The 13,967-nt window shown below is 38.8% G+C and overlaps 1 protein-coding gene across 2 annotated transcripts in view; it reads right to left on the reverse strand.

Annotated features, from left to right (window-relative positions):
• RYR2 (ryanodine receptor 2) overlaps window positions 1–13,967 on the reverse strand; it is a 754,822-nt gene that overhangs the window by 464,289 nt on the left and 276,566 nt on the right. The window contains exon 4 of one of the 2 annotated variants that reach the window (XM_049646095.1): window positions 1,072–1,092. The exons of the other annotated variant lie outside the window; for it this stretch is intronic. Within the exon in view, the coding sequence (XP_049502052.1) occupies window positions 1,072–1,092 (21 nt within the window). The remainder of the gene's footprint in view (window positions 1–1,071; window positions 1,093–13,967) is intronic. 2 annotated transcript variants of the gene reach the window in all.

Genomic DNA, 13,967 nt, shown 5'->3' on the forward strand with positions numbered 1-13,967 from the left:
GACAGCTCAGAGCCTGGAGCCTGTTTCAATTCTGTGTCTCCCTCTCTCTGACCCTCCCCCGTTCATGCTCTGTCTCTCTCTGTGTCAAAAATAAATAAACGTTAAAAAAAAATAAAAAAAAAAATAAAAGTCAATATTTGGGGCGCCTGGGTGGCTCAGTCAGTTAAGGTTCTGACTTCGGCTCAGGTCATGATCTCAGGCTTCGTGAGTTCAAGCCCCACATTGGGCTCTGGGCTGACAGCTCAGAGCCTGGAGCCTGTTTCGGATTCTGTGTCTCCCTCTCTCTCTGCCCCTCCCCTGCTCCTGCTCTGTCTCTCTCTCTCAAAAATAAACAAATATTAAAAAAAAATTTTTAAGTCAATATATTAAGTCACAAAGCAAATAAAAACAAAATAATACAACAAAAATAATAAAACATGCTTCACTGTTTTGCATGCTCAGGAAAAAAAGTGTTGGTGAGACTCTAATTTCCATTCAGAATTAAAAGTATTCAGGGTGTTCAGGACTGGAAGGATTCCTCTCTCCTTTTAGCAGATGAGGAAAGTGACATCTGAGTAGTAACATGGCCACCTTACATGATTTGTCACAATGCTGGTCCAGACTTTGCCTCCAGAACCCTGTCACCTGCATCTTTCCTCACGATACTGACAACACCTGTACTTTTAAAGATTCCATTAATACAGATAACAGACCATGTCTATAGAGCATGGAAAACATAAGAGCTAAGCAGGAGGGCTTTAAGATTAAGTAGTCGAGATTTGTTGGATAAGAGATAAACAATTCTGATTCCTGTTGATCAGAAGCATATCATAATTACAAATTATATAGAAAGCATATACTTCTAGGTAGGGAGAGTTTTCCAATCTACCTCATTTCAGACGAAGCAAAACCAAAACTTCGTAAGGTTCTACGTAGAGACCAGTAAAATATGCGTTCATTACAAGATAGCAGTTAGTTTGAATATTCACAGTACAAGCCACACTCAGAAGCAAAACAAAAAGATTAGAGGCAATAGGAAACATGCACTTGTTTAAGATCACAGTTTCTTTGTAAATACATGGAAACACATACCCATTTTTCCACATCAACTTGCTGGGGAAAGAAAAAGCCAAAATAAATAACAAGCAAACAAATAAATGCCTGGCAAAGTTTCAATTACTGTCATTTAAATAAATGGTCCCTGCACCAAAATCTTCCATTTCTAGTGGAAAATCAAAGGACTCAAATTGTAATTAATAACATTTAATCTCAAATAAACCAGAAAAAGTCAATTAACTTAGTAATCGGAACTTTTAAAGTTATTAAACTGGAAAAGCACCAGGTACACGAAATCATAACAATCCAACATATTCAAAAGCAAACATGAACACTGATCTGATTCTCAAACCTAATAGGCTTCCAGATTTAGGGACCAGTCTTCTCCTCTAACTGTAAGTATCTATTTAATGAAAATAGAAATATAGCGGTCAATTTAGAAATACAGCATCTAACCATAAAAATCTTTCATGAAATAAAAGTAAACTTTCTCTTACCCCAATCTTCCTCACATTGTATAAAATGTCACAATATAACAAAAGGCATGCCTTGCCAAAAAATCCTGAAATTGTATCAGCATCAAATTTTTTTATTGCATTTATTAATGAATGCATGTTAGTCTCATAATCATTATGAGATTCCTTAAAAATATAAGTGAATAAAATTATATTCCAAAGTATAAAATAGAATTAAAAAAAAACCGTATGTCAACAAAGACTGTCTGTCTCTACAATGCCCTCGGTTCCTAGCAAATCAATCAGAAAAAAAAAAAAAAGTCAACTTTAAGGGGCATACGCCCTCTCAGAGTTGTTTGCAAAACCCACCCCCCCCAATATAACACCTATGATTGGTATATTGTGAGACTTGAGGTTTGTTTCAGACTCTTCATACACTAAGTTTATTTGTAACTTTTTTCCTTAGGCAATTCATTAATTGGGGAAGATCTAAGGCTAGTTAGGCAGAAATCTTGGGCCATGGCCAGGAATCTGCATCCCTTAGTAAGCAAGCTTGTGGAAGGAAATGTGCATAAACGTAACACACAGTGGTTATTTTTAAAATATTAGACAGTGATAGAAAAATATCAACTTAAGTACACAGGTGGAATTGGTTTGAAGCCCCAGGAGGCTACTTACAAGAGAGCATTTTGGTTTATTTAATAATTTATTTAGTCCTCTGAAAAATCTGTTATAAGTTTTAAAAACACACAATTGCTTTTTAAGAGAGAACAACTTACTGAATGGAAAGACCTGGTTTTCACTCTAAATTTTTAAGATACTTGGCTGTGATATAAAGTTCAAGTCCTCATTTTAAACTTTAACTTATTTACAACGGGATGACTTTGTTTCTTCAGATACTGGGGCAGAGGGAAACAATTTAATCGTGACTAGTTGTAATATAGTTACCATTTACTTTTTTACCTCCAAAGGACAAATCCTTGTATTTGTTCTCTTTCAAGAGCAGTAATTCAAGAAAATGTGAAATGATTTCCTTTAAATAGTTGTCGGGAAAACAAAATATGCCATACTTGCAGTGACTCCATTGATTAGCCAAGACAGTTTATTAACCCATCATTTTCACTTCTAAATGTTAAACATTCTCTCTCTCTCTCTCTCTCTCTCTCTCTCTCTCTCTCACACACACACACACACACACACACACACACACACACTTTGCATCACTGCAAAGATAAAGTGTTGTAGGATTTTTCTAGAAGAAAGAACTTGTAATCAAAAGTCAGTAACTAGTATTAGTAATAGAAGCTCTTTACTGATCTACAGTTACAAGGAGAAACAATTTCTTAAAAGTAGCAAGAATTAGTAGCAATATAACAAACTCAGTCTCCCAATACCCAAAGAAAGGCTTAGCAACAGCATGTGCTGGAGGTGAATTATCACATCAACACAAAAGACAAGACAAATGGCCCACAGATTTAAAAGACTAAAGGGCAATAAAGTTGTAATTATGCATAAGCAAGGCAGAGCGATTTCATGACACATCTCTTACTAATGTTAACAAGAACCATTTCATTAAATGCCTGCAAAAGGTGAAGAGGAGAATGATTTCTGTGGAGATAATTGAGGAAGGGAAATATAAAGTTCACAATAACCTTGATTAATTTTATAGTTTAAATAATTACCAAATCCATAAAGCATCTAAGACAAATGAGCATTTATTCTAATCATTTATTACCCAAATATTTGGGATTTTAAAAATATGCAGAAATTACATTAGAGAAAATAAATATATTAACATCTCTAGGAAATTACATTAAGTATTCTATCATAATAAGACTAAAAAAAATGGCAACCTCATTTTTCAAAGAAAACAAAACTGCCATTAAGGAAAATAAAAGAGTAGTTTAAATTCCAAGTTGATTTAGCAAAGGACGGAAGTTAAAAATATAGTATAAAAACAATTAATTCTAAATTGTATCATTATATGAAAGATGAAATATTCATATGACATCTCTTTGTATTCATATTTTAATTAATACTTTCAGGATATATAAACACGAACTATTCTATAACGTTAAAAAAAATTTTGGTTGCTTCTTTCAAATTGCTTGAGTTAAGCCTTACTGTGTAAGGTGAAGAATTTTATTATCATTAAATCTGAGTCACATATTAAGCAGTTACTATGTGCCAGGCTTTGAACTAAATGTTTTACATGTAATCTTCTTATCTGCATTTTATATATGAAGATACAAATGACATATAAAGGTGTTACAAATCCTCCACAATGAAAAAATGTCACTTAGTTATTAAACAATGGAACTTGACCTTGACATTGTGTCTCTAACGGCAAAGCCCCACACTCCCATGTCACTATTTGGTACACCATATCCAAGTTACATCATCTTTTTTTTTCTTGTCTCAAATTTTTATTCTGCATTCAATCTGAAATTGCTCAACAGCCTATTTCTTCTTCTTTAAGTTTATTTATTTTGAGAGACAGAGAAAGAGAGCGCACCCGTGCACAAGTGGGGGAGAGGCAGAGAGAGAGAGAGAGAGAGAGAGAGAGAGAGAGAGAGACAGAGAGAATCCCAGGCAGGCTCTGCACTGTCAGCACAGAGCCCAATAAAGGGCTCAAACCCAGGAACCATGAGATCATGGCCCAAGCTGAAATCAAGAATCTGACTCAACAGCCTATTTGTTAGTTAAGTGCCACCCAGTATAAAATGTTAACATCAAGATGAGAGAAAGTAAAATGCACCTGTAACATCAAACATGTTATTTAGTATCACTTGTTCAAAGCATGTTTGGTTTTTTGCATAGATACATTTACAGTGTTTGTTTATTGTTGACAGAGAGAGAAAGAGAGAGAGAGAGAGAGAGAGAGAGAGCGAGCAAGCAGGGGAGGGGTAGAGAGGGAGACACAGAATCCAAAGCAGGCTCCAGGCTCCGAGCTGTCAGCACAGAACCCAATACGGGGCTCAAACTCAAGAACCATGAGATCATGACCTGAACTGAAGTCTGACACTTAACTGACTGAGCCACCCAGGTGCCCCAAGAATTTTTAATATCAAGGCATAACACAAACAAGTAATCAAAATCTTTAATGCATGCCGACAATCCACTACCCTGCTGTTAAATTTTTTTGAGTAATAAATTAGAGAAAAGTGAAAAAGAAATTCTCTACCCTACAAATAATTCTCCACCACACAGGCTGTTTATTATTAAGATTGGAATAGGGGAGCAGGGACATGAAAATTCGCACACTGTGTTCCAGCATTCAAAACACGATGAAGTCATCTAGATTTTTTAAAGCAAATTATGATTTGGAGAGGCCATGTTTTTAATGAATATATTCATTTCAGAATATATTGAATTCTGAATATATTGAATAATGAATATATTCAGTTCAGAAAAATATGCAAGCCATGAGTATAGAGTTTGGTGAAATTTTACTGAGTAAATGAGCCCATGTAATCAGCTCCAGATCTAAACAGAGGACACGACCATGACCTAGAAACTTCCTTCACACCCTCCCCAAAGAGCAATTATTCTATCACTATTAATTTAAATATTTACTTATTTTATTTTTGAGAGAGAGAGAGAGAGGATGAGCAGGGTGGGGGAAGAGATAGGGGGAGACAGAGAATCCCAAGCAGGCTCCACACTGTCAGTGGAGCGAGATACAGGGCTCGATCTCAGGAACTTGTGAGATCATGACCTGAGCTGAGATCAAGACTTTGATGCTTAACCGACTGAGCCAGCCAGACGCCCAAGTTTTACTTTTCTTATTTTGAAAATATAGACTATGTTCTCTTTTTATTTAGTTCCTTTAGTGGACATTAAGTTTGTAAAACTCATCACACTGTCGTGGGTAGTAGGAATTAATTCATTTTCCTGGCTTTGTAACACTGTTTTGTATGAATATATCACAATTTGCATATTCATTCAACAGGTGAAGGAAGAATTAGTGATCTACTGCAACTTGGAAAGGGAACTAATGAAATTTTCTCTCATTTTTCAACAAGACCTCACGCAAACAATAAAAGATTCAAAATAAATTAAAACTGCTTTGTTTTGGCTTACATGTTTCCTTCCTCTGCCTCCCCACACAAAACATGGATTCCTTGGTGCCTAGTTATTTATTGAATAAGTTACCAGACTGCCATTTAATAAGGAACTAAAAGAAAGCCACATTATATGCTTTTATTAAATATCGGCATATAGGTAGGTCAATCACATCTCAACAAGCAATGAGCTCATCCCTTGGCAGCAGGAGGGGAAAGAAACTAATATCATTAAGAACCTACTACCTGTGCTAGGTATTTTTATATTTATATTTTTATATTTTACATTATATTTATACTCGCTTTCTCTCCTATAAATATTAGTCTCAACAGAAAGGATTTTTTTTCTTTTCTTTTCTTTTTAATTTTCATACATATTTATAAATAATAGAATTGCATAGGGGGCCTGGGTGGCTCAGTCGGTTAAGCGTCCAACTTCGGCTCAGGTCATTTCGAGCCCCACGTCGGGCTCTGTGCTGAGGGCTCAGAGCCTGGAGCCCTTTTCAGATTCTATGTCTCCCTCTCTCTCTGCCCCTCCCCTGTTCATGCTTTGCCTCTCTCTGTCTCAAAAATAAATAAACGTTAAATAAATAAATAAATAAATAAATAATAGAATTGCAGATTTGCTGGACCTCAAACTGAGGTGTTTACTTAAACCCTTTAGGAGCAAGCCACATAATTTTAAAATGGAAAATACAAAGTATTAAATTAGAATAGATGTGGTGCTAATGTTAAGGAAATTATAAATAAATAAAAAATAAATTATACATATATAAATCATACGTATATAAGTTATAAATAAATAAAAAGAAGTATGTCTCCACAGTTCAAATACAAATGTGATTTGTATTTTATTTTTTTAATTAAAAAAATTTTTTTTAATGTTTATTTACCTTTGAGAGACCGAATGCGAGTGGGTTAGGGGCAGAGAGAGAGGGAGACACAGAATCGGAAGCAGGCTCCAGGCTCTGAGCCATCAGCCCAGAGCCCGACGCGGGGTTCGTACTCACGGACCGTGAGATCACGACCTGAGCCGAAGTCAGACGCTTAACCAACCGAGCCACCCAGGCACCCCATGATTTGTATTTTAAACCACATGAGACCCTGAAGTCCTTTCTACCATTAGTTTAAGGGCAAAAAAAATTCATCATAAATTTAATTAAGCAAATGAAGTCACAAAAATCCAGTAAAATTCACTGTATTACACTTTAGTCAAATTTCCTGGCTTTATTCTGATTTTTGTATTAATCAGGCAGAAACTTCACATTCTGGGGAGTCTGTGAAACAGTAAAACGGACTTAACACAATACGGTAAACTTAGCAATTTCCTACACTAACACATTTAACTTAATTCCAGGAAAGAGTTTAGAAAACCTACTTGAGGTTTAATTTGTTTTTCTTCTAAAATTTAAACTAGATAATAGAGGACTAAGATTTACTGCTTCTGAATGACTCCCATTTTAGAAAAGGAACAGTTCCTGTAATACTGTTTAAATTGCTTTCCGAATTTGTCCAAATCCTTAGGAACACCTACTTTCTCTAAGCCAGAATATGTCAAAATGACTCTTGCATAAACTTTAATATTAACATGATTTAAACAAGATAGGTGCTAAGAAATAATAGAGTGGCTCTCTTCCAGGTAGGTTCTTATGAGAATTATAATGTTCGATTAAATGCCACAAGTACATTCATTCGGGAAAATAAATAATTAAGAAGAGTATGAACAATTTTTGAGGGGAAGAAAGTAGTGAGGTGAAACTAGTCCTATTAAATATTAAAACATTTCCAAAATACAGTGATCAAATCGGTGCTGTTTGGGCATAATAATGGACAGACATGTATGACAAAATACATAATTCAGAGTAACACATTTGGTTATGTATGAATTTAATGTAATGTAATTTAATGTAATGACTAAAAAGCCTTCGCAATCAATGAAAAAGGGAATCATCAGTCATGAACAATGATGGAAGTTTTGCTTAGCTACAGGGGAAAAAAAATCAACTTCCATACTAATTTAAGTAAATTCCAGATGAATCGACACTGAGTAATAATAAGCTCCATGTAACAATAAGCTCATAAATAAATTCCAGATCCATTTATTATAAAAAAGTGAGGGATGCAAAGAGGGACGCCCTGATTTTAACAAAACAATTCAATGCAATTCCCATCAAAATCCCAACATGTTATCTTGTGGGTGCTGACAAACTGATTCTAAAGCTTTTACGGGAATGCGAAAAAAGCCCAGAAGAGCCAACAAGACATTGAAAGAGAAACATTGAGAAGCCTGACACAACCCAACATCAAGACTTACCATAAATTGATAGCAATCAAGGCAATATAGGACTGGCTAAAGAACAAACAGATCACTAGAACAGAAGGCCCAGAAACACACTCACGTACATAGAGTCAATTGATCTTTGACAAAGGTACAAAGGTAATTCAATGGAAAAAAGATGATCTTTTCACCACATAATGCTGGAACAATGAATCTAGATGCACACCTTAAACTCTTGGGAAAAATTAATTCAAAATGTATCACAGACTTAAATATAAAACATAAGACAATAAAACCCCTAAAAGGCAACACGGGCAAAAATCTGCCTGACCTGGGGTTTGACCATGACTATTTAGATAACAACACCAAAGCCTGATCCATGGGGGGAAAAAAAAGCTAAGATGGGCTTCATTAAAATGAAATCTTTTGCTCTGTGAAAGATACTGTTAGCCAAATGGTTAGACGAGCCACGAATGGGAGAAAATCTTCACAAGATACATACACGATCAAGCCCTGGAATATCCAAAGAACTCTTAAAACTCAACAACAGGAAAACAAACAGCCCACTTGAAAACTTAGCAAAAGATCTCATAGGCACCTCATCAAAGAAGATATACAGCGACAACCACAGGGAAAGACGCCCAACATCATATGCCATCGGGGAACTGCAGATTGAAGTGATAATGAGACACCACCGCACATCTATTAGAACGCCTAAAACCCAAAAACTGACAAGAGCAAATGCCAACGAGGAGGCACAGCCACAGGAACTCTCATTCACTGTTACTCGGAATGCGGCATGGTACAGCCACGTCGGAAGAGAGTCTCTTACAAAAAAGAAACATAGGGTTTCCTCCGGGATGGATTTGAGGTGGACGCTACGAGAAACACATGCTAACATCACGATCCAGAAATCACGTTCCTTAGTATTTACCCAGAGGAGTTTAAAACTCATGTCTACGTGGAAACTGGAGCCCGAGATTTACGGCAACTTTGTATGTCATTGACAAAACTTGGAAGCAACCACGATGTTCTTCAACAGGTGTGTGGATAAATTGCTGGACTTCCACAAAATGGAATATTATGCGGCAATAAACAGAAATGAGTTATCAAGCTGGGAGCAGACACAGAAGAACATTAAACGCATATTGCTAGTATGAAAAGACTATGTACCGTATGAGTCCAACTATATAAAATCATGGAAAAACTATGGAGACAGTACATATCAGTGGTTTCCACTGGTTGGGGGAGGGAGGGAAGCACAGGGGGTTTTTAGGGCAGTAAAACCATTCTGTATGACATAATTGTGGTACATACATGACATCATACATTTGTCAAAACCCACAGAATGTACAGCATGAAGAGTGAAGCCTCAAGTAAACTCTGGGCCCTGAGAGATCGTGGTGCATCAGCAGGGGCTCATGAATTATACCAAATGTACCACATGAATGCAAGACAGTAATAACAGATGAACTGGGGGCAAAGAGTATGAACGGCTTCTCAACGGTTTCCTCTATACCTAAAACTGCTCTATAAAAAAATAAGAGAGGGGCGCCTGGGTGGCTCAGTCGGTTAGGCAGCAAAATTCAGCTCAGGTCATTTCTCACAGTTTGTGGGTTCAAGCCCTGTATCGGGCTCTGTGCTGACAGCCCAGAGCCTGGAGCCCACTTTAGATTCTGTGTCTCCCTCTCTCTCTGCCCCTCCCCCACACGCGCTCTGTCTCTCTCTGCTTCTCAAAAATAAACAAACATTAAAAAAAATAAAGAAAAATTATTTTAAAAGGTGGGGGAGGGGGTGCCTGGGTGTCTCAGTCGGTTAAGCTTCCAGCTTCGGCTCAGATCTGATCTCACAGCTTGTGAGTTCAAGCCCCGCATCAGGCTCTGTGCTCACAGCTCAGAGCCTGGGGCCTGCTTCAGATTCTGTGTCTCCCTCTCTCTCTGCCCCTACCCTGCTTGCTCACTCTCTCTCTCTCTCTCTCTCTCTCTCTCTCTCTCTCAAAAACAAACATGAGGGGTGCCTGGGTGGCTCAGTCGGTTAAGCGTCCGACTTCGGCTCAGGTCATGATCTCGTGGTCCGTGGGTTCGAGCCCCGTGTCGGGCTCTTTGCTGACAGCTCAGAGCCTGGAGCCTGTTTCAGATTCTGTGTCTCCCTCTTTCTCTGACCCTCCCCTGTTCATGCTCTCTCTCTCTCTCTCTGTCTCAAAAATAAATAAATGTTAAAAAAAAAAATTAAAAAATAAATAAATTAAAAAAGCATGAAAAAAACAATTATTAAAAAAATAAGTGAAATACAAACATTTCAGACATTAAACCATATTGTATGTATATAAATTGTATATAACACACACTAAATATTTACTATGTAATATAAAATGAGAGCAATGTAAGAAAACATGAAAACCCAGTGATAGGGGACTCCACAGAGAGAAATATTACTTCTGGCTGGGAGGATTAGGAAAGGACTCAAGGAGGATGACACCTTGAACGTGTGCATAGAAGGATGGGGTGAAAGGCCCAGGACTGTACGTTGAGGCATGTGTGTGCTAAGTATATAAGAACAGGTTTCTGCAGGTGGCACCTGGGTGGCTCAGTCGGTTGAGTGTCCGACTTCGGCTCAGGTCATGATCTCACGGTTCGTGAGTTCGAGCCCCATGCTGTGCTCGCTGCTGTCAGGGTACGGCCTGCTTCAGATCCTCTGCCCCCTCTCTCTCTGCCCCTCCCCTGTTCATGTGCTCTCTGTCAAAAGTAAATAAAACATTAAAAAAAAAAAAAAAAGAATAGGTGTCTGCGGAAAATAGAGCATATTCAGGGAGCGAGTCCAGTTTGGATAGAAAATGGACAGAATGAAGAACTAAGGGCAGAAAGAAAGGAAAACTGGAGCCTTAAATTCCTTCACAAACACCAAGGTCACATGGTAACAATTACATTAGGAGCGGTCTGGGCAGGGGACCGTTGTACAACATTGATAAGCAAGTTAAAGGACTAGAAAGAGGACATAATCAAAGCAATCCTTGACAAAGCAGCATGAGGGTGACCTACTTATTGGCTTGATCCATTCAAGGGCACAGACTCCTTCCTACTCAATGCTCAGAGGAACCAAAAACTCCTTGTGGGGAAACTACCAACCATTCAGCCATATTTAAGTATCTCGTAGCATCCACCTCAAATCCATCCTGGAAGTATAGCAACCAGAGCTCGAGAATGAATAAACGACATAATTCATTTCCCTACTCGTATAATTGTCATACACACTAATACTTCTATCGTGTAAACCATAAGAAACAAGACGAAATTTCCAGGTCATGGGGTGTGTGCAGACAATCCTGTTTTAATCTTTGACCCTGAAACCCGGTTTTTATTCCTACACTCCCTTAAAAAGCATTTGCTGAGTGTTTGCAATTCACACATTCCACTCACATCCTGTCCTGGAAGAAACATTCCTAGCTCCTCAGGCTCTCTCTCACCATTTACTCTGCAGAGAGCCTGGACCATAGTTACTCATCCCTAGAGTAAGCAAATGCAACCAATCCCAGCTTACAAAGTAGTCAATTTTCCCAGCTCACTGTGGCTCCTTCTGTTACTTACCTACCATTTCTCTTTCTCTTTGCATGGTCTCATCTCGTCAGGACACTTTTCTCTCATGTGAGAAAATGCAGTGTTTACAATATGTTCCTCCTGTCTCTCACCAGGCACACTTTCTCCAGAACTATGGGAATCAGTGCACTACAATATGGAGCCCATACCGCGCACCCTTGGGTGCTTCTCTCTGCGCTTTGTGAATGGTCTAGGGGCGTTTCTGAGGGTTTCTGGTCCAGTAGAGAACTCTCCCACGGCTCCACACAGTCTTGGAGATACTGGCTTCACCATGACCTGAGAAGCCACATGAACATAATCTGGTTGTACCCCCAGACCTGGCTTAAACGTTCCACCTGATCTCTTGAATCCTCAGGTCCCACTGGTCTCTGTCTTTCTCTCACAGCTCTGAGATTAGCTGCAAACGGGGACAGCTTCTGGGGCGTCTGGGTGGCTCAGTCAGCTAACCATCCAACTCTGGATTTTGGCTCAGGTCATGATGTCACGGTCATGAGATCAAGCCCTGTGTCAGTCTCCATGCTCAGTGTGGAGCCTGATTAAGAGTCCCTCTTTCTCTCTCTCTCTCTCTCTCTCTCTCTCTCTCCCCCTCCCACCCTCAAAAAAAACAAAAACAAAAACAAAACCATCACCACCATCACAACAAAAGACAGCTTATGAGAGTATGTGGCTGCAACTCAGGGGAGCCACTTGGCCTCCTTCTAAATCTTTAAATCTGAGAGGGCGCCTGGATGGTTGAGTGTCCAACTTCGGCTCAGGTCATGATCTCGCAGCTCATGACTTTGAGCCCCACGTTGGGCTCTGTGCTGACAGCTCAGACAGAGCCTGGAGCCTGCTTCGGCTTCTGTGTCTCCCTCTCTCTGCCCCTCCCCTGCTTGGGCTCTGTGTCTCTCTGTCTCTCAAAAATAAACATTAAAAAAATTTAAATCCTCAAATCTGAAACTATGTGCGAGATTTTGTATGCACACATTTTATCTGTATTTTCATCTGGTGAAAGGTTCTAGACCTTCTATCTGGTTCACAAAGGCACCATGCCTGGGGATGGCCATATAACGTCCCACCCGGACTGAGGCACTGTGGACAGGAAAAAGGGGAACTGGCAGAAAGTGAGTGGTGACAAGAGAGCTTAACCTGGATTGTGCCAGGCCAACAAGAATGTGTGGGCACCTGACTCCAAAGGTTATTTTCTCATTTTCCCTTCTGAAAACATTCCTTTTCTTCCACAACAGAGAGGGGCAAGGGGACAAAAGGCGGGACCTCACAGGCAAAAGTCCTCCCTTTTGTTCAAAACCATTACAATAGCTGCAAGAACAGAATTTTTGGCACTTTTCAGCCCCCTGATTTTTGGTTTACAAAGTCTATCTTGCCCTTCCTCAAGCTGGCAATATTCCTGAACATCTGGTTTGTAACACGCATCCTAGGTGTTAATGATAGAGCAAGTGAACACAACAGACCAATGGAGTTTACTATCTAGTAGGGACAGGTGGTCTTGAAAAACAATAGAAACGAAAATAAAAGTGAAACAAGCCACACAAAGACCGATATCCCATGATTTCACTCATATGTGTAATTTAAGACACACAACAGATGATCGTAGGGGAAGGGTAGGAAACATTAAGATAAAAACAGAGAGGGGAACAAACCATAAGCGACTCTTAAATACAGAGAACTGAGGGTTGAAGGGAGTGAAGGGTGGGGGGATGGGCTAAATGGGGGATGGGGATTTAGGAGGGCACTTGTTGGGATGAGCAGTGGGTGTCATATGTAAGAGATGAATCATCGGATTCTACTCCTGAAGCCAAGACTACACTGTATGTTAACTAACATGGGTATAAATCTTAAAAAAAGAAAAGAAAAGAGAAAAGAAAGGAAAAGAAAAAAACAGAAGTATATAGTATGTTAAAAGGTTAACAGTTCTTTGGAGAACACTCAAGCAAGGGAAGGAAAAGAATTAGCTATGGGATGAGGAGAGGAACAGGCAGTATAGTCTGATAAGGAGCAGTGAGAGAAAGAGGTATTCTATCAAATTAGACTAGAATGTTTTAAGAAAATAAGGTAGGGGCGCCTGGGTGGCTCAGTCGGTTAAGCGTCCGACTTCGGCTCAGGTCATGATCTCACGGTCTGTGGGTTCGAGCCCCGCGTCAGGCTCTGTGCTGACGGCTCAGAGCCTGGAGCCTGTTTCAGATTCTGTGTCTCCCTCTCTCTCTGACCCTCCCCCGTTCATGCTCTCTCTCTGTCTCAAAAATAAATAAACATTAAAAAAAAAAATTAAAAAAAAAAGAAAATAAGGTAGAACTTTAAGAGAATAAAAACTAAGGGAGAGTTGGCTTGATAGTTGATGAATACCTTTAAATCGCTCATCAATTCAGGAATAGTTTGTCCTGTGAATTTATTATCTGATTCATCTGCTATCACATGTTTCCATGTGAAAAATATTTTTAAACTTTTAAACGCACAAAAAATCAGATAATTTATTATCTGATTCATCTGCTATCATATGTTTCCATGTGAAAAATATTTTTAAACTTTTAAACGCACAAAAAAT

The sequence above is a fragment of the Panthera uncia genome, chromosome D2, assembly GCF_023721935.1.
Source record: "Panthera uncia isolate 11264 chromosome D2, Puncia_PCG_1.0, whole genome shotgun sequence".
NCBI classification, from domain to species: Eukaryota; Metazoa; Chordata; class Mammalia; order Carnivora; family Felidae; genus Panthera; species Panthera uncia.